The 19,675-nt window shown below is 39.1% G+C and overlaps 2 protein-coding genes across 2 annotated transcripts; one reads left to right on the forward strand and one right to left on the reverse strand.

Moving 5' to 3' along the window:
• Nucleotides 1–1,550: 1,550 nt before the first annotated feature.
• On the reverse strand, nt 1,551–5,524 carry LOC149298923 (biogenesis of lysosome-related organelles complex 1 subunit 2-like). Its single transcript, XM_089486967.1, has 5 exons — nt 5,440–5,524; nt 4,203–4,319; nt 2,576–2,695; nt 1,670–1,774; nt 1,551–1,582 (listed from the first exon to the last, which is right to left on the reverse strand). The coding sequence occupies exons 1-5, from the start codon at nt 5,522–5,524 to the stop codon at nt 1,551–1,553; spliced, it is 459 nt and encodes a 152-aa protein (XP_089343093.1).
• Nucleotides 5,525–11,838: 6,314 nt separating this feature from the next.
• On the forward strand, nt 11,839–19,292 carry LOC149298924 (mitochondrial coenzyme A transporter SLC25A16-like). Its single transcript, XM_089486939.1, has 7 exons — nt 11,839–11,901; nt 14,449–14,512; nt 15,700–15,821; nt 16,767–16,833; nt 17,822–17,984; nt 18,582–18,650; nt 19,136–19,292. Exons 1-7 carry the CDS (start codon nt 11,839–11,841, stop codon nt 19,290–19,292), a joined length of 705 nt encoding a protein of 234 aa, XP_089343065.1.
• The last annotated feature ends 383 nt before the right edge of the window (nt 19,293–19,675 follow it).

Below are 19,675 nucleotides of genomic sequence, written 5' to 3' on the forward strand. Positions count from 1 at the left end.
GTTATACACATCGAAGCGACCCACCTATAAGCTGATTAAGGCCGACGTACCTAAACAGGGCCTAAAAGATACCGCGCATTGAGTGAAGCGTTTCGCCGGGCCTAATAAGTACAATTAGGCCAGAAGCTCATACAAAATGGCGACCGAAGCATACGCCACCAGGCCGCAATATACAGGCGGTTTTGCCGCTCTCTGACTAAAATACGTATCGCCAGCAGCTCCGCGAATATCCCGGTCGCTTCGCTCTGCCGCGGGGCTCTACTTACCTGGATTTCGGACACACAGTACGGGTAAGGTGTTAAAGACTGAGCGTTTAGCGGCGACTCCTTTCATACACAACTCGTGGGTTCCAACGCATGCGACGTGATGGCGTCACTGCAGCGTAGCGGCAAAGGTGCTTTGGAACCTCGGGATACGATGCCAGGGCGGGAACGCCAGAGAGGAAATGACGTATGCCTAAGGGACAATATTCGCAAGTTCCTGTTTTCTTCATGTTTGTTACTGGCTGTGAAGGGATTTCTGACCATGTAATGGTTTTAGTTGTTTAATAAACGCGTAACTCATGATAACAATAATCACTACTGAACAAATCCATAGCAATGTAAGGCGTTCATATATAAAAATTGTATTAACATAAATAGTATTGCGTGTAAATTTGGTAATTGGAAATACCATTTCCCCATTGATTTTACACATCGATTAGATGCAGCGCTTGACTGGGTTACTGGCTGCTGCCATTTTACTAGCGGGCAACACCAAGCAATATCCGGGCGCAGGAATTGAGAGCAAATAATTCACACCCAGTCATTGTAGCCTGCGTAACATCTTAACAGGATATCACATGGAGAGACCGTGATTAAAGTGACTGTTTGATGTCCCTGAAAGCCATACCAAAGAAAAATGCATATTAAAGCACTTTGAGTACAATTTGCAATCTTTAAAAGGTTAAAAAAAAAATAATACAACCACTTAACTTGGGGAAAAGCTGCAGCTCCCTGTCTCCTCGGTTGTCAGATAATTCTCGCCACTGATTGGCTGCAAAATCCCCCCCATGTATTTCCATGTGGGGGCACCATGTCAATTAAAATGACCTCTCAGCCAGCATATGCATTAATGTGTATATGATGCCTCGAGTGTCCCTTTAAGCTTCATACAGATCTAACATAGAAACAAGGAGAATGCGGATGTAATTGACTTACTGTTCCTTAAGTAACCATATTGATTTGAACATATAAATGTCCTTCGGTTTTAGGCTACAAAATTTAAATTGAAAGCAAGTATGTCCAGTAAGAATGACATGCCATGGACAATGTATAGTTGTTTTCAGACCAATACTGTATATAGGCTATTTATAACCTAAAAGAAAAAAAGTTTTGTCTTTATTTGAACTACTTTCCTAACAAAATATATATCTATGATAAACCAATCGCAGAGTCACTTGATTATTGTCAATAAGCCTATATTTATTCATACATAATAAAAAGCATTGCAGAGTCGTTAATAAGTTGAATATCATTCATTGAAACAAGTGCAGTTCCAGAAGCCGTCTTTCACCGCTTCTCTAGTTTCTTGAACTTGGCCTCTGTAGGAGAAAAGAAAATGATTAGGAAAAATTCCAATTTTCTATTATACCATACAATATAAAAATAGCTACAGGTAATGTACCCACCTAACCGCTTCGAATAAGCATCTAGTTTGTATGCCGCGTTTTCCAGTGAAGCAACTTGTTCTTCGATCTGATTTATTTGTTCCAGATACGGCTGGAGACTTGCATCTGTAAAATAGTGAACACGTTTATGTGTGCTGTAAACAAATAACATTTAAAAGACGGAATATATCTGACGAATTTCATTATTAACCACATTTTATTGAATTTTGAAATAATTTAGGAATACTTTAGGTCATGTTCATGATGTCATTGCCTTCAGACACAACCTTGTATGGGATTTGCGGCGTGTTATATGATGATCTAGTCTAGGTCATATACATTTATCTAGGCCTCCACGAGAATCATACTGTTGAGACGGGCATAAAAAAAAAAAGCAGTAAATAATATTAGATTCCTTTATAAACACCATAGCAACCTGTTCTGATGATTACACCATTGCATTTGTTACTGTAGAGACAGACTGTTCATGAAACTTTGCAACGGAATTACCCTCTATTAATACACCCCGCATGATCTCTATCATATCCGTATTCTTTTCATGTTCAGTCATTCCCAGTTTGAAGCTGGAAGGGCTAATGGACTAGAAATTAAAATATTTTGCAATCTTTATTTTGTTTTTGCCACTCTTTAATAATCAGAGCCAAAACTACAAAAGCCTTTGGTTAATATGCATTTGTATACATTCTACTGTTCTACTGTTTTGAAATGGACTAACTGTAGATAAGGAAGCTAATATCATATTGGTCTCAACCTATTTTGCAATAATCTTAGAAAAGGTGTAGAAGGAGTATATAGCCAGGTTTGTAAACCAACGGTGAAATACTTCTGACATCCATCAGTGTTCAGAAATCGCAAATTGTTCACATGCAGTTGTCCGGATATTGCTTTAGCTTCTAGTATACTCACATTTTTTGTTCAAATCCTTGAGATTTCGACTAATATTTGCTGCAATGTCTTTCATTTCCATGTACTTCAAAGAGGTTAATTTGTTCATATTTTCCAAGAGTTTGTAGTCTTCACTGGTGGCTGGAAAAATAAATATTATACATGTTGGACTTTGTGTGCTATCTCTATGACAGGTATCTAGCTTTTGTATAAATAATGCAACAAAGTTACAGAATGTTTAATTTCACCAAATGTTCAATGTTTTATTAATCACAGCTACCACCTGACCATAGTGGTGTTAATATTCAAATTAAGTATTGATGACCATTAGCACATGTCTGGTCTAATTGTTTAATTATAACCTAACTGTATGCCAACAAAATCCCTGACTTCGGGCAAAAGTGCCTAAAAGAATTGATGCTGTTTTGAAAAGGGTGATTGATTGATTTAGATTTGTCTTCTGTTCACAGTGCATTTGCATTTTGTCACGCCTGCCTAAAACTATCGCACAGTACATCATGATTAGTGAGGCAACATTTTACACAATTGAGGAATTATTTCCGGGAATGGGTAGGGAATTAAATGGCAACTGGCAAGATATTTCTCTCCACCTAATGTATCGGTTTGTCTTCGTCTGTCAATTCTTGTCTTGTCAGACCCCTTAAATATATATGAATTGTAAGAAGAGCTGCGTAAATTGTTGGCGCTATATAAATAAAAGATAATAATAATAATATTATTTCTTATCGTGATTTGCCTACACAAGTGTTACATTCTGCATAATAGGAACTGCACCTTTAAAGAAATACAGGTGTTAGTTTCCATTACAGCAAAAGATCACCACAGCGTTCTACAACACATTGCTTTTAACCACCGGATGTTTTGTTCTGGTTTATATTATACTCGGAGTTGTTGTTCATGGCTTTACAAACCTGAAAAAAATGGTCTCGTCATGATAGCAAGTAATAAAACCACCTTGCTGATTGGACCATTATATTAGTTGCTATGGCGATAACACAACATCCCAAACTCTGCCCCAAAATCCCTTTGTACGCATATGCTGCTTTGTTAAAAAGGTGACCTTTTCCTGCAAGAGAACTGGAGATTTGAATGAATACCTGAAATGCGGTATGTAAACTACAAGATTGCAATGCCTCGTACACGGCAAAGGACACATTCTATTCAAAAACCCGGATCTGATTAACATCGCTAAACCCCAAGTCGATACAACCTCTTTCAGAGTTAACACCACCAGAAAAGACGCAAGATAATTAACATATACTTCCCAACATAGCTGTCTAAGTTATTGTATTGATTTGATTACAGTAAACAGTTAAAAACGTCTTATCATTTGCATATAAATGAAAAATTCACTTATATGTTGAATTTTTCTGGATTTACATCTTCTGACGCAATCCCCTGGTAACAATTGCTTACAACACCTTCGCAAGTACAACTATGATGTGACTAGATCAATGTACATACTATAGACCATTAAATTCCAGGTGGAGAACCCAGATTTAGACAGATCTAGACCGTACACAGAAGACTTGTTAGGATTCCCTAAGCAATATAATGAAATCAAGCACATCCATCCATTCCAGTTCCTAAAATTATGTGGCAAAGGTGCAAGAAAGGTTATACTCACTTATGAGTTCTCCTGTGAGATAACAGGACATTTTACTGAACATGTCTCTACATAGCTCATTGATATCCGCTTCTGGTGGTTCAACAGCTTCTTCTGCTGTTTCAACTGTTGCGTCTTCTAAAATTGACAATGTAAACACACTTTTTGATTAATTCAGTGGCATTTACATATAAGACACTAAACGGTGTATGAACATATAGCCTAATCAACCTATGAATTCATTTGGTTTCATGGCAATAGAATCTGAAGTCGGGTTATATCATGTTTTACTATGGTTACCACAATATACTCAGGATATAGGTTCCTTAAATATGCATAAAACTGACCAAACTATTGTAGAAAGCTTTTTGATGTCACGTGTTCTGGAAATATTTAACGGAAAATGTTCCTAGTTAGACTATTTAGCTTTTTTTGCAAGCAAAAACCTACGGAAGAGATAAAAACAAGAAGGGAAATACTGTAATACAAGAAAAAGTCAAGGTGGATGAGAAAGAGCTGGTTTATGTCTCCTGGCTGTTGTTGGCCTTCAGCTCCCAACATGATTTGCCTGCTTTCTCTGTAGTTTAACAGTCATACGAGACAGGCAATGAACAGCCCTGTTGCATGGGTGCATCATATTCATGCAAAGCATTCCTTGTTTCTATGGGACCTTGATAATAAGCATGGCGGGTGCTAAATACAAGAGGAAAGCAAATTGGACAGGAAAACAAAACTGTGTGTGTACTAGTCACAATGATGTGGAACTCTTGTACCCGGTTAACACTGAAGAAGACCGTAATGACAATGAAGTCATAAATAACATTTTAAACAGTGATTGGCAAGTGACTGAAGAACCAAGTGGTTATGAGCTGGAAGAAATTTTTATGGACTTAAGCGGCGTGATAAAGTATATTATTAGAACACATATTTAATTTTGTTCCACTAATTAAATTAATTCTGCTCAGTCTATATGCCTTTATACAAGTTTAGGCCAAAAAGTGAAGCAACATGGGGAGGGGGCATTAGGGTAAGGACGGAAAAGAGCAAATACTCAAAATTGTGAACAGGACAACTTTGCAGCATCACACTAACAACGTGTTAATATGTCCTTCCTCATTAATACTGTACTGGAAAGCATCTGTTATGATGGCAAAACAAAATCTTAAACAACAAATATTCTTATTTCACAGTGGTTTTCTTTCTGGTGGTATCAGCAGCAAAGTGTAGATTGATGGCATTTAACCAGAAACTAGCTAACCTTGAGATGCAGCAGGCTGAGATGTAGTAGGTAGGGCCGGTTGTTCATCTGAAGGTGGTTTCTCTGGTCCACCTATTTCAGCCATAGTTTCAAGCGATGCCAGGAGGCGCTCCGTTGGTCTGATAATGATAATCTGTGAATAAGTTAATATAACCGTTACAATGAATTGAAAATAATAATAAAAAATAATAATACATTTTTGGTGTCCCTGTGTCACATTGAAATTTAAAAAAACCTTCATGTATATGAATTTCCACAGATATACAACATGTCACTTTGTCAAGAGCAGCTTTGTTAGGGGGGACTTATTTACGACGTTTGGTTTAAAAGAAAGTGATGTCATTATTTACTGATTTGGCGCCATCATAATTCACCATGTTGTACACTGGGGGAAAGAGGACATAACAAGTAGTGCATATCATAACAAAGAGAGTCATTTTTTTCACAGGTCTGTTCCTAAAATTGACCTCTATAAAAGCTAAGCCGTACTTCTCAGCAGAGCTGTTTTGCTTCAGTCCTTCAGTCAAGCTGGTGCAACATTAGCCTAGTGTACCACGGGCACAGATGGCTGCCTTTATCCTCAGCCCTGCCACCACTGAAGGATACGCTTGGAGCGCATATGAACTGGAGGCGTAGACGTTTACATAAAATACATATTTCCATACATCAGTCATGACACTGTGAAAAGCTTCCATACATTAGTCATGATATAGTGAAAATCTGAGTTAGTGTAATTTGATAAAAGGGTATGAAACAAAGACAGGCTTAGGTACAGTATGTTTAGCTCAGTAGGACCCCCGATCTGTTGTTCTGGGTCTTAGAACCACAGAATATGACAGCAGGTAAGAGCCACTTGGCCCATCTGGTCTGCCTTATTCAGTGGCAGGGACAGCTCCCCTTTACGTCACTCATACTAAAGCCAATGTTTTAAAAAGTGCAGATATCATTAAATGACAGCAGAGAATATAGGAATCTGCTCATGGACTGTAATTAATGTAAAAAAAAAACCCAGAGCCAAGAAGAAACATTACACGATTCCGCGTAGCACACGCTCCACAGAAGAAATATACATATATATATATACCGGCTATTTATCGCACCTGACAGAGGTTACTTCCGTGTTTACATCCCCACTTCAAAACCACGAGCCCCTAGTACCGTATCAGATGACCAGTCGCATATTTTACGTCACATCGTCTCTCGACGCTTACCATAGCGTATGGATGATGTGGCGGCCATCTTTGTATCTGTCAGAGGTGCTAGACTTTCGCAAAGTACGGCGGCCGTCCACACAGTTTACCCCGTTGGAAACATATAGCATATGAATGTTGAGCTTTATGGTCTGCAATGAGAAGTTGGGCTTAACTACCGCCTGAGTAATGCAGCCCACTATCTGAAATAAGGCAGCGTATACCGAGGTGACCCGCTTCCGGTGCTGTCACTTTAAGATCAGCTGTGCCGGGTCAGTGCCCCATAAGGACACAGAATACCGCTGGCCTCGTCATTTCCTGCCTATCGCTATTGCAGGCTCCGGGTAAGACATGTGCATGATATGAAATGGCTTATAGGTTTTATTTATGAATGAATGAATAAATACACTGTCCGTGACAATTACAAGTTATTGTGCCGATAGGAAGCCGTTATGCGTGTACCGTACGTTACAGGGGCTACGGGTATGTGCCTTCATTTACATACGTAGCTTATGTCATAGGCAGAGGTAGATATGAATTATTAATAATATGTATATAAGGGATCTGCTAAAGCGGATCACTGGATGTGGAACTTGGCGTGCTGATATGTAAATGTATGAAATATAACTTATTAACTAGGATATTCTCATTTTCTGCTTTCACTTTATTTTAAAAGACGGATCTAATTTGCATAATAAATATACTGTATGCTCCGTGGTATGGTATTGTACCATCACGTATCCTAGTACCCAGTCCTTGCCTACCCTTGGCCCCTTCTCAAGGAAATGAGGTGGTAATGGTTTTGTGATCATGTGAGTTTTTTATTTATATATAATGTGTGTGTGTATATATATATATATATATATATATATATATATATATATATATATATATACACAATGTGTGTGTTTAAGTAATAAACTTCAATAGAGATTGGCAAATCAACCTGAATTCCTGAACTAAATGTGTGAAAAATAACTTCATTCCTAAGTCATATGACCTTCAATTAACCCATCTGACAGGTCACCAAGGGTTTGATTTATTGACCCATCAGTACTTTGCAAACATCTTTCATCCAGATCTTAATAGTTGACAAATCAGATAAATAATATGGGGGGGGGGGCATTGCCAACAGATATATTATTTGTAGTCATGCTACTGATTCTAGTGAGCTTCTGCTGTGGCAACAGTTGGCGTTAACGTAAATAAAATGGTCTAGATGTGGAAACTGCGTACGCTGTAATTACACTTGGGATGTGCATTTTAAGCAGTTATCGGTCACTTTTTTTGGATTTGTCTTCTGTTTATTTGCCTGCTTGTAGCTATGATTTTATATAATCAGCTGGGGTGGGATGCAGACCAGGATAGAAAAGGGAAAAAAGGACAAGGTCCATGTTAAATACAATTTATTTGTAAATTATAAAAATATCAGGTTAAGATCACAAAAACACAAGCTGATCAAATTATATATAATTTGCAAACCTAAGTAAAATTGAGAAAAACCTGTGTCGGGAATCTAAATTGAGCAGCAATGCACCTGACGCATTTTGCCCTGTGGGGGCTTCTCTAGCGGTAAAGTTGGAAAAAAAATGAGAACGAGAACAATGAGATTTTTTGTGGTTGACACTTTAAGCAGTGAAAAGTGCCTTATTTTTTACACATGTTTTCTGTGTTGCTGGTATCGCGGTTGGATGTTAAAAGCCCACGAGGCCAATTACATAGTTCAGTCTCTACAAGTAGGAACTGCGTCTCTCCCGAGGATTGTGTGTCAAGCCACCAACTCAGCGAGTGCAAACGCAGCTATTACCTCTGATTTCGTCTTCATTTTCAGCAAAAATCCAGATTTTAGACATTGAATTAAGTCTCATGTCGCTGGAGCAGCGTCTCGGAAATAAGAGTCCTTCTGGTAGTAAAGGAAGTCCACTGATGACTTCTAGAACAACAGGGAGAGAGCTCTGAATGTCCACCAACGCTCACAGGTTGATCAATGCAGGTCTTTCAGAGTTATGCTATTATTATAATTTTATATAGCGCCATCCAATTCTGTAGTGCTGTACAATGGGTAAAGATCTTGAAATGTGTTTTGTAAAAAGAAACAGTATTTTCTTTTCAAATTGACCTGGACAAGTGAGATTTGTCTGCTACATTTAGATGAACTGTATAAATAGAACAGCTGAACCGCACTTATTGAACCTTGAAGGAGGGCACCAAGTTCTTTGTGACCGCTGTATCTATGTTGGTGACATCCACGCGAAACAACGTAAACGAGTAATGTCGGGCAGCATTCACAATCTGGGTGCCGTAGTAGGACTCCTACCGGTATATCCGGTTACAGAGTTTCAAGAAGTAACGATTATCACTCAGCACTCCATAATGTAGTGTCCTTTAGTTCACCGTAAGTGACAATGTTTCGATCCTACACAGGGGTCTTATTCAAGCCATAAAGAAGTGAAAAATAGTGCGGTTTTATAAGCAAAGACGTGATTGTATATCGCCAAAGTCTATTTAAAGTGACATCGCAAACCCTAAGATCTCGGGGACTGGATGTTAGAAAAACCATGTATTTATTTTTTGGGTTGACTCGCTCTATAGATTTATTCTCCTCAAAATAAGTGGTAAAATATTATGTGATATTTTACATGCGATATTTAGTTTTTACTTATGTTAATGTGGTCGTGTAATTCTATAAACATTGGGGAGACAACCCAAAATATAAAGATAAGTTTTTTTAACATAGCAAATGTATTCTTGGGCAGATCCAGGTCACAGTCCAAATCTGAGCACTTGCTGTTGCTCAATTCCGACCGATTGAACGTACGCAAACATGGCACCAATCTTAATGTGATGGAGGGATGCCAGATACAGTAACCTTTCAGATTGGTAACATTACGGCACAATGTGTAGGCCCCCCCTAAACCGTTTTGTGTTAAGGTAGCATGACAAGCTTTTGTAAATACTTTTAACGGAGTAATTGTTACCTAAAGCCAAGGTAATTGGGTAACAAGTGTTTCTTTTTAACCCTGGCCCCTGCCTTATGTCATCCTTATCAGAGAAAACCGGGGCAGATAAGGGTGAGGTTTCCAGTGTCGTGTCCTGTTTGTGCAAATTGGCTGCACACAGAGAGATAAAAAGCCACAGTAAGTCCAATATGTATGAATTGGAAAACAAAAACACAAATGGTTACAGCATGGTGACGCAAACAAAAGAAGGCACGACGTTCCCAAGGAACAAAAGATTTTAATATAAAAGGGCCTGCGTCGAAGGATCGGCCACATAACGGGACCAATAAAACCACGTCCTCCCGTGTCTTTCCCCGCAACCCGCATCTCTGGCCACCAACTCCTCGAGAACCCGCACGCTCTCCACCCTCGCGACCCGTTCCCCAAAGGAAGGGGGATCAGAGCCTTGGCCTCGTTTAACAGCTTTAGTGCATTTTTGATTACGTACACAAATCTTGCAAAGGGTTCTTTATGGCTGCACCCAGGGCCGGCCCGACAATGGAGCCGAGTGGGGTAACTGCTCCAGGCCGCACTTTTGAAGGGGCGGAACTTTGCCGCCCCAAGCCCTTTTTTTTTTTTTTTTTTTTAAGCGAAAGAGAGAGAAAGGGGCGCCGAGTGGTTTTCGCTTACCAAGCTGTCAGTACCCGCTCGCCGCCCCTCGCTCTCTCCTCTGCGGCGAGTCTCCCTGTTCGGTCTCGGTGCCGGCTTGTAATGCTGAGTGCCGGCGCAGGACTGCTGAAAGGTAAGTACAAGGGGGGGGGGGGGGGAGGAGAGGAAGGGTAGATAAGGGGGGGGGGCGGCATTTTGCCTTGGGCCGGCCCTGGCTGCACCCTTTATACTTGGCCCAAGGCATTGCAGGTGTAAGATGGCAAGATGCAGCGGATGAAGAACATGTCAAATGCACCTAAAAGTAAAAGGATGCCAGTTTGTTAAATATACTTATTCATTTTCATTTGGATCAATCATTTTTCTACTCTTCACTGAAGGTTGATTGACAGCGTTATTAAAATGAGTACATCTGTGTTTAAGCTGGCATGAAACTGCTTTCATACTGAAATAGCATTTGTTTTACATGGTGTTCCTTTCCTTCACAGCTCTTCTAGAGAAATCATCCCTCCCTGACTTAGAAGATGACTTCTGAAGCTACCATCACCACGTCCAGTACTGGAATTCCTAAAGCAGGCTATAGGGACTACTACTGGCTGCGTTCGTTCGTAGCGGGAGGTAATTCAGCGCAAACATTATTGTTAAGTCATAAGACCGTGTTTGGAAAAGTATAGGTGAAATTGTAATTCTTCCATAAGGTGGTCCTAACGCTTTTCTCAAATGCTTGAATTTTACAGTTCAGCCCACTGTATAAATCCATGGAAAAAATGTATAGATGACCTTTTTAGGGGAATAGATTTTGTGATTATAAGTAGTGCATGCGTAGTTTAAAGATATTGTCCAAGGATGGGAATATATATGATCCGTTTACTAAAACATATGTCGTACTTGTGTTTTATTAGGTGTTGCAAGCTGTTGTGCAAAAACAACCATAGCGCCTTTAGACAGGATTAAGATTTTGCTTCAAGCTCAGAACATCCATTACAGACACTTGGGTAAGTAGTAGGGACAAGCATTTGCAGCAGAGAGCTGGCATCATTACGCACGCTTGCACGCACGCACTCTTTCTTACACATACACAGAGCCTGTCTTGCGTCCTGCTGCCATTGTGGGATCTCGTAATAGAATATTATGTGACCCCACTTTGCTTCCACCACCCATAGCTGGTCGGCCCGAGTCATCCTGCCGGTTAGCATTTGGCCCTGATAAAACTAGACATGCTGTGCGCTTAACAAATATGAACCAACACAGCAGAGCCCTCTGTCCTTTATTCCTAATGGCTTATTCAGGCCTAGGTATAGCAGCCATATAGTTGTTTGTTTTAAAACATTGTTTACATTTTTTTTTTTACCTCCAATTGTTTTAGCTTTGTGTTTTATCCCCCCCCCCCCACTAAATTTAGTCCTACGAAGTTGCAATGGATGGTTCATGGTTTTAAATCAAATTTTTTGTAACTACATCTAATATCGCATTACATTTTGTAATAAGCTCACACTCTCCTCTTTTCTCTCTTCTCCTATGTTCTTTTTATAGGGGTGCTGTCCACAGTATTTGCAGTCAGGAAGAAGGAAGGTTTTATTGGGCTGTATAAAGGAAATGGGGCAATGATGGTCAGGATATTTCCTTACGGTGCTATCCAGTTCATGGCGTTTGACAAGTACAAAAAGGTATGTATTCGCGCTGACTGCTCCGTCTCCTCGAGCTTTGTTTGCTTTTTACCTCTGTGAATAACTACCATGGTAGTACATGCACCATTATTTTAATTGGTTCCATTGAATTTTTTTTTAAAAAATAACCCCATAAAACACCAGGTATAATTATGCGTTTGTGTGCAGTACAGATGCTAAACTTAGAGCTTTAAGGGACACTTCAGCCATCATAAGCAATTTAATACGTATGAAAACTTTGTGGTCCCTTGGAAATGCATGGAGGAAACACATCTCACTAGCAGTCAGCTCCAGCGGTGGGTTAGTGGGGGTTCCAGGAGTGGGGTGGCTTCTGTGCGCATGTGCAGAAAGTGCACCTATTTTGCGATGGGAGCTCTTTCTTGCCACTGATTGATTGCATGAAGCTGCCATGTGAAACCACAGAGGAAGCATTGTGCTGCAGCTTCTCCTGAAGATAAAGTCTTTTTATCTTTTAGGTTTAGTGAATGCATATGAAAGTACCTACAAAGTACTTTAATAGACTTTATTCAGGATGCTTCCTGGGACACAGGAGTGAATGTACAAACTGTGCTATATTGTGCATGTAAACATTCACTGTCCTAAAACAAGGGAAATGTGACTACTTCACACGTTGTTGTGTATTGTGTTTTTTTTGGTTTTTTTTTTTTGTTTGTTTGTTTTTTTTTTTTACTGCTATCTGTCTTTAAATGTAGTCTCTATTAATTTTGCCTTGAGCACTGTCTAGCTGTATCTGCCCAGGACTGGCTGCAGCTCACGTCCAAGTCTCGACCTTCTTCCATGCTCGTATTGCTCTTGCTCTATTTAATATAACTTTGGTTAGAATATACAGGCTTTGCAGCAGGGGCCAAAGAGCCCCACAGGCTTGGAGCTTGCAGTTCTTTTGTTTAATTGATTATAAATATACATTCTGAAATTTGGCCAACACCAATGCAGTTTGTTGCAAAAAAACAAAACAAAAAAAATAAATAAAAAATAATCAAATTTTAGACCAGGAGTTTGGATGATGGTGAAAGCGGCTTTTTGTATAATTCCTGTCTAATGTGGGCAACAGGATTTATTTAGTCCAACTAAATCTTTACTTCGTAGTTTCATGCAATATTCTTTTCCTTGTGTTGAATACACTCGGCATGTAACGTGGGATAGATACATGAGTGAGAGAATTGATGGATCCCCCATTCTTGGTCTGAATCCTTAGCCTGCCCTATTCTCAGGGCTTATACAGCAGCTGCTCTATCCAGTGTTCCAAATCCTTGCAGAATCAGATAGATAGATAGAGATATATATATATATATATATATATATATATTTTACACTTTGGAGATCTGTAGGATGATCTGCTCTGTGAAGCAACAAATGGCTCATGTTGTTTGGTTTTACAGGTATGTGAATTATTGGTATCTAGTAAGTCCTCTTTAATAATTTACTTTAGGTAAATATGTTATTTTGCTTCTAATGATATTTCATACAATATTCAAATTACTATTATCACATAATACAAGACAAAAAACTATGTGGAATGCTTTTTCTATATGATTTTTTATTACATTTTTCTATTAAATCTATTTGCCTCAGGTTTTTTTTTTTACCGACTGTTTATTTACTGAACATCAAGGTCACCTTCTTTATGAAATCATGCAACTATACAAAAAAAAAAATAGCTTCACCATAAAAAAAAGTATCAAGAAACTCCCGTCATAAACGTATGAACCTGATTGTTTGTACAGAATTATATACATTGGCTTCCCCCTCCATCTTCTTTCTCCTTTTTATGTTGACTATATCTTAGTTTTTTGGCTCGTGATCTGCTCTTACCTAATAATATCAACATGGAGCAGAAGTGCCAGAATCAGGAAGCTGTGCTTTCTGAAATGGGTTAGAGTATAATAGGCATTTAGAATCATTATGTTAAAGGCTTAATTTAACAACGGTAATTCCGCTAACCTCCAAAAGTTTGACTTTTATTTATTTTTTAAATAAATGACGTTCGAATCATCAACCTGCTTGTGTTAAAATCACAGGTTAGACACAATTCTGCAGCTATGTCCTGGCTACATGAATACATAGCAGCAGGTTTCTCTTGACTCCCTACCATTGATGGTCAGTCTTGTGATTCCATTATTTATTATAAAGACAAATTCAAATTTGTGAATCTTTGGTTCTCTTTACAGCGTCACTTTTGCATACCTCCCAAGTGTCCCTATTTTCGAGGGACTGTGCATCTTTTGGACTAGTGTCCCTGTTTTCTAGAAGCTTAGAATGTTTCCTGGGTATGAATATATCACGGTGCCCTACAAGTCACATCGATATATAGATAAATAAACAGTAGAAATGTATACATCATGCATATTTCTATGCAGATAAGAGTAAGAGTAAAAGTCCCTTACAGGGTGTGGTAAAGCCCTGCCCCATGAGCCACACCCATGACCACACCCTGAGCCACGCCCAGACCAGAATTGTCCCTTTTTGGCCATTTGAAATGTTGGGAGGTATGTATATGTATTTATTACAAATGTAATTTTTTTCCAGTTAATACGCAAGAGAATTGGAAAATCTGAGCATGTGCACAGATTATTGGCTGGATCAATGGCAGGTAATGCTACATGAACATGCGCAATTTAAATCATCCCCTTTTTTTCTTTAAATGGCAGGTTTTAGTGTCAGCACCTTGGTGTCCTACAGCTATTCATATATGATTTGGTTGTCAATCACCACTGAAGGGCAACTCTCCCCCCCCATCGCAGTTTTAAATGTATTTTGACAAATAAAAGTCATGGATCTAATTGTAATAAATATGTAGTATAGTTGTCTGACATTGGTTTTATACCTTATGGGATCTGAGAGCTATGGCATGTTTGGGCAGGAGCAGCATTATTTCCTGCCCTCATATTATACCAAAATGCAGAGAGCTTCAGCAACTAGAAGATCTTGAAAGGCCCTCTATAAATCAGATTTAATCTGTGAGATGTGAGCGATGCACAAAGAGAGAGTGCTTTTATAATGCAAGGGGAGTTCAGTGAGTTGAAACCACAGTTTTGTTTTTTTTATAAATAATCCTATATACCGGTATATTTTATTTTTTTGTGTATGTATTGCTCATTTTATTCAGTAAGCAACATTACTTTGGCTTATTTACTGTATAGGGTTTTTATCTTCAGACCTGAAGGCTGCCATTGTCAGTCATGTGATATTTTGGGTACTTTTCCTTCTTCAGTCACCACACTGAGCTGCTGCTTTATGGCAGTACCAAAGTAGTCCATTCTGCCTTAGACTTTCATTGGTCAGAATGTCTGGATGGTTGATTAAAACGGAATTGTTCCATTGTTTATCACAGACAGTATGATAAAGGAGTCAGGGTGTTCAGGGCCGGACTGGCGATGGTGGGGCGCCCCTGCCACTTTAAGGCCAGCCTGATGACATAAGTGCTGCTGACGGCTGGATATTTATGGCCACGGGATACTTTTTTGCTTGCATAGCATCCAGACAGTGGCTGTGTGCCGTGCCACCTAATCTGCCGCTAGAGCAGCAGATCAGGTGAGGATATGGCGCTGTCCACCAGTGGCCCACTGGACCAGTCTGGGCCTGAGGCTGTTTGTCTATGTAGATTAGGCCAAGAATAACAGAATTAGAATACTTAAAGATGTCTAATATGCAGCTGCACTGTTATGTAGAATAAAAAAAATATATATACTAGTAATAATACATTTGTAAACCTTCTAGAATATGATCACGTGCTGATACATTTGCTTTAAATAACCTATAATTGTGTTTATATTCCAGGTATGACAGCAGTGATTTTCACGTACCCTTTGGACATGGTCAGAGCACGTCTTGCGTTTCAAGTGACAGGAGAACACCGATATAACGGCATTATTCATGCCTTCAAAATAATATACACAAAGGTAGACTTTTTTAATAACTTTTACAGAAGTCTTCACTCCTTTGCAAGAAGCCCGCATCGCAGTACAGACTGAGTATCCCTTATCTAAAAATGCCTTACCCCAAATTGTTTTTCAGATAGCATAAATTCAGATAAGGGGGGAGGCAGGAATGAGATGTCTGACCATCCTGTGGCCGTTAGATCCTTTCCTCACCTCCTGGTCCGTTGTTCAGGCTACTCCTCACAATCCCAGCACGTTTCTGGTCCGTTCAGGTTTCGCCAGAGCACTTGCGCTCCATTTTCTGGACCCTGAGGAAGCTTGAACAACAGACCAGAAGCACCCTGGGTCCGCAGGGAGAAGCCTGACCGACCGAGTAGACACGTGTGAGAAGACGGATACGTTACCAGAAATACTTCAGGTCCCAAGCATTTCAGATAAGGAATACTCAACCTGTACAACATACCTTACTAGGTGACCTTCATGCTTTTATGTTTATAGTTGAAGCTATTAAAAGCACTTTAACTTTTTTTATTGGACGAGTCCTCCCATTTAAGTTATGGAAAAGAATATTCTAGCTTTAATTAGGTCACTTCTGTGAGATAGTGACCTTTAAAGTATACATCAATATGAAAAACAGAAGCTTGGCTGTAATAAGTAACATTTTATAGAATTGGTTACGTATAAAAGGTAATGCTAAAAAACTGTGAAAATGGCAGCGGATGAAATGATCCTTCTGATTGGTGTTGTTATGGCGATAAGACCACTTTCCAAGCCTGGGACCAGAATCACTTTCCGTACGTAACCCATATTGAGTTTCTTCCTGACAGTCTTTCTTCGTTAAGTCGTTAGGAGTAATATACACAAAAGAAGATAAAAGTACCGAATTAAAACTGTGTTTTTATGAATCCTATTAAGCGGTGCTTTTTTTTATGTATGTAAATTGCCTTTTCTTGTTGTTTTTACCAGGAAGGAGGGCTCCCTGGGTTTTACAGAGGTCTAGTTCCTACCATTGTAGGAATGGCCCCCTACGCAGGTAAGGCTCGCAAGAAACTTAAGTAATTACATTGGTCTTAATATGCCGAGAAGCCTACTTGTTAACCTCCTTGGTCCAGGGGGTTTTCATAACTAAAGGACCAAAATATTTTGTCCTTTTTACCATATTTGTTAAACCATAACTTCCTTTTTCCATTTTTGATAAACTCGCACAAATCATCATTTTGTTCAGAAGTAGAAGGGCCTTTTTTTTAAAAAATGGGAATACATAAATTATCATAAAAACAAAAAAACCCTATCCTAAAATCATATCTTTGCAATCTTGCTTAAATTTTCTTCTATTCTGTAAGTTTTATGTTCAGCTGCATATCCTCGTTACTGTCATACCCCACAGATCCATGCTTTACATATTACCCATTATTACATATTTCTTGATACTATTGACTTATGAGGTTTAGTAGTGATTTTTTTAACTCGGTGGACTCTTTATTAAAATACTTCACTCCTGTCCTTAAGTGAACGTCCGGTGCGTGTCAGCAGAGACACCTACCAAAAGGGGCCGCCTGATCTGGCTTTCCTTGAATGATGGTGTACCGGCGCTCGCAGCGAGTAACGTTACACGCAATCAGTTGGAAGGAAGCCGGGGATGTTCTTTCTGTCAACGGGAGAGTCCGGGCTGTCAATAGGCAGCCTGATCTCTGGAGTAGTGGCATGGAGATGTCCCCGCCGCTGCAGCAAAGTCAGGATATGCCTGTACATCCTGATGGGCTACTTGTCAAACCCCGGTCACCATGGTCACTAGAAACTGCTCCCTGGCGCCCAGGGTTTTGGAGGGTTGCCATCATGAATCCGGCACCCTATGCTTTCTCCCAGTTAAATTCATGAAGATAGGCAGCAGCGGGGCTGGTCTCCACAAGGGAGAGCAGTGTACGTGTGTTGTACATGGGGACTTGGAAGTGGAAATGCCTTATCTTATAATTAAATATCAATGTTGGTTTTAGTTCATTTTTTTTCCCCCTCTTCTTTAGGATTTTCATTCTTCACTTTTGAGACCTTGAAGACTAATGGGCTTCGGCATGCACCAGACATACTGGGAAAGCCAAGCTTGGATAACCCAGATGTTTTGGTTTTGAAGACGCATGCAAGCTTATTGTGCGGTGGTATGGCAGGCGCGATCGCACAGACCATCTCGTGAGTTCTATTTTTTTATTTATTTATTGTTTGATGCATTGGGAGCACTTCAGTTTAATTGTATTTCACGCTTTATGTGCATCATTAATAGTATTTCTCCATATGTTTTCCAATAATTGACTGAAAGGTATTTCATGGTGATGGTAAAGCCTGCTCTTGTAATTATGATTTTTAATTGATTTTATACAGTGCCATCATTCTGCAGCGCTGTACTATGGGAGCTCATGAGTCTACCCAAATGCCATCCATTTATTTTCTTGTTTTCCATAAGATATTTTGCGGATCATTGCTGCAGAGGTTTACCAATGAACTTTGAACATACAGTCAATCAATCATTAAAGAATTCTCTAAGTGGACCCATTAATAGCTAATCCTATTATAAATCCTTTAAATTTGGATGTATTTGGCAATACTTATCTTTTATGAAGTGAAGCTCGATATTAACTTAATTCCCACAACACCACAGAGATCAGGATTGTTCCGCTCCCTAAATACTAACGTTGTTTGAAGTTTTTTACGATTAGGTAGTGCACTGCAGAAAAAAATAACTTTTACTTTAATGATGTTTGATGACACCGATCTAATTTTAAATTGTAGCTATCCGCTGGACGTAACCAGACGCCGTATGCAGTTAGCAGCAATACTGCCAGATTCTGAAAAGTGTCGGTAAGCCTGAAATGCGTATGAGTATATGCAATATTAGTAACGTATATATGCAGAGAACAGTCAAAATATTGGTACCTAAAATTAGTCGCCTTAAAAGGACCAAATAATTATCACCAGGTTTATGCATTTTTACATTTATGCAATGCCTCCCTCCCCTTATATTTTGTGATTTCCCTTTCACCTTCCTCTTCTCTTGTCTTCAAGACCATGTTTTCAAGCTTAATTAAAAAAAGGGCAGTGCCAAAACTTTATTTATTTTTAATTTTTTTATTGATAGCTTTTTTTTGTCCTAACTAAACCCCACTGAGTAGCTAAACTTGGCCTGGCTGTACCTTATGTTGCATGTATTGACCACTTCATCAGATTGCTGAATTGGGGGAATCTCCAGGCTTCTTTGTGAATTGTCTGCTTAAAGGGTAGTACATTAAGGAGAATTAAAGTGTTAAAGTATTTTAATTGGGCATTTTCCTCCACTTTGTTTTTAGGACCATGCTTCAGACTCTAAAGTATGTTTGCAAAGAACATGGGATAAGGAGAGGGCTATATCGTGGCTTGTCTCTCAATTACATCCGATGCATTCCTTCGCAAGCCGTGGCTTTTACAACTTATGAATTTATGAGACAGATACTATACTTAAACTAGTAACCTGTTTAGTTTGTACAGTAAACCATTTGGCTCTGGTACTATGTCATTTTGTTTGTAAAGGTGGCCAAGGTAAAGGTAATCCATACCTTGGATGTCAACACCTTGAAAGAGTTTTCCCTTACTGGGGTTCTTCAGATTCTTGAACAAGTCCGATTTAAGCTAACACAATCTAGTTTCAACTATATATAGAATGTAAAAATTTATTTTTTTAGCATCTATAAAAGTTATGTATAATCATATTTATACTTGGTTTTAAAAATAGTAATATCCTAAGACAAACATCGAAAAGCTTAGCTGATTTATTGTTGTTGCAACTAGAATTCATTGTCTGCTCTGTTTTCTGCTACAAGTTTAATTACCGATTTCTCCGAGTACCGTAG

The sequence above is a fragment of the Sceloporus occidentalis genome, unplaced genomic scaffold (genome assembly GCF_023333645.1).
Source record: "Sceloporus occidentalis isolate IW3139 unplaced genomic scaffold, rSceOcc1.0.p SCAF_30, whole genome shotgun sequence".
NCBI lineage: Eukaryota > Metazoa > Chordata > Lepidosauria > Squamata > Phrynosomatidae > Sceloporus > Sceloporus occidentalis.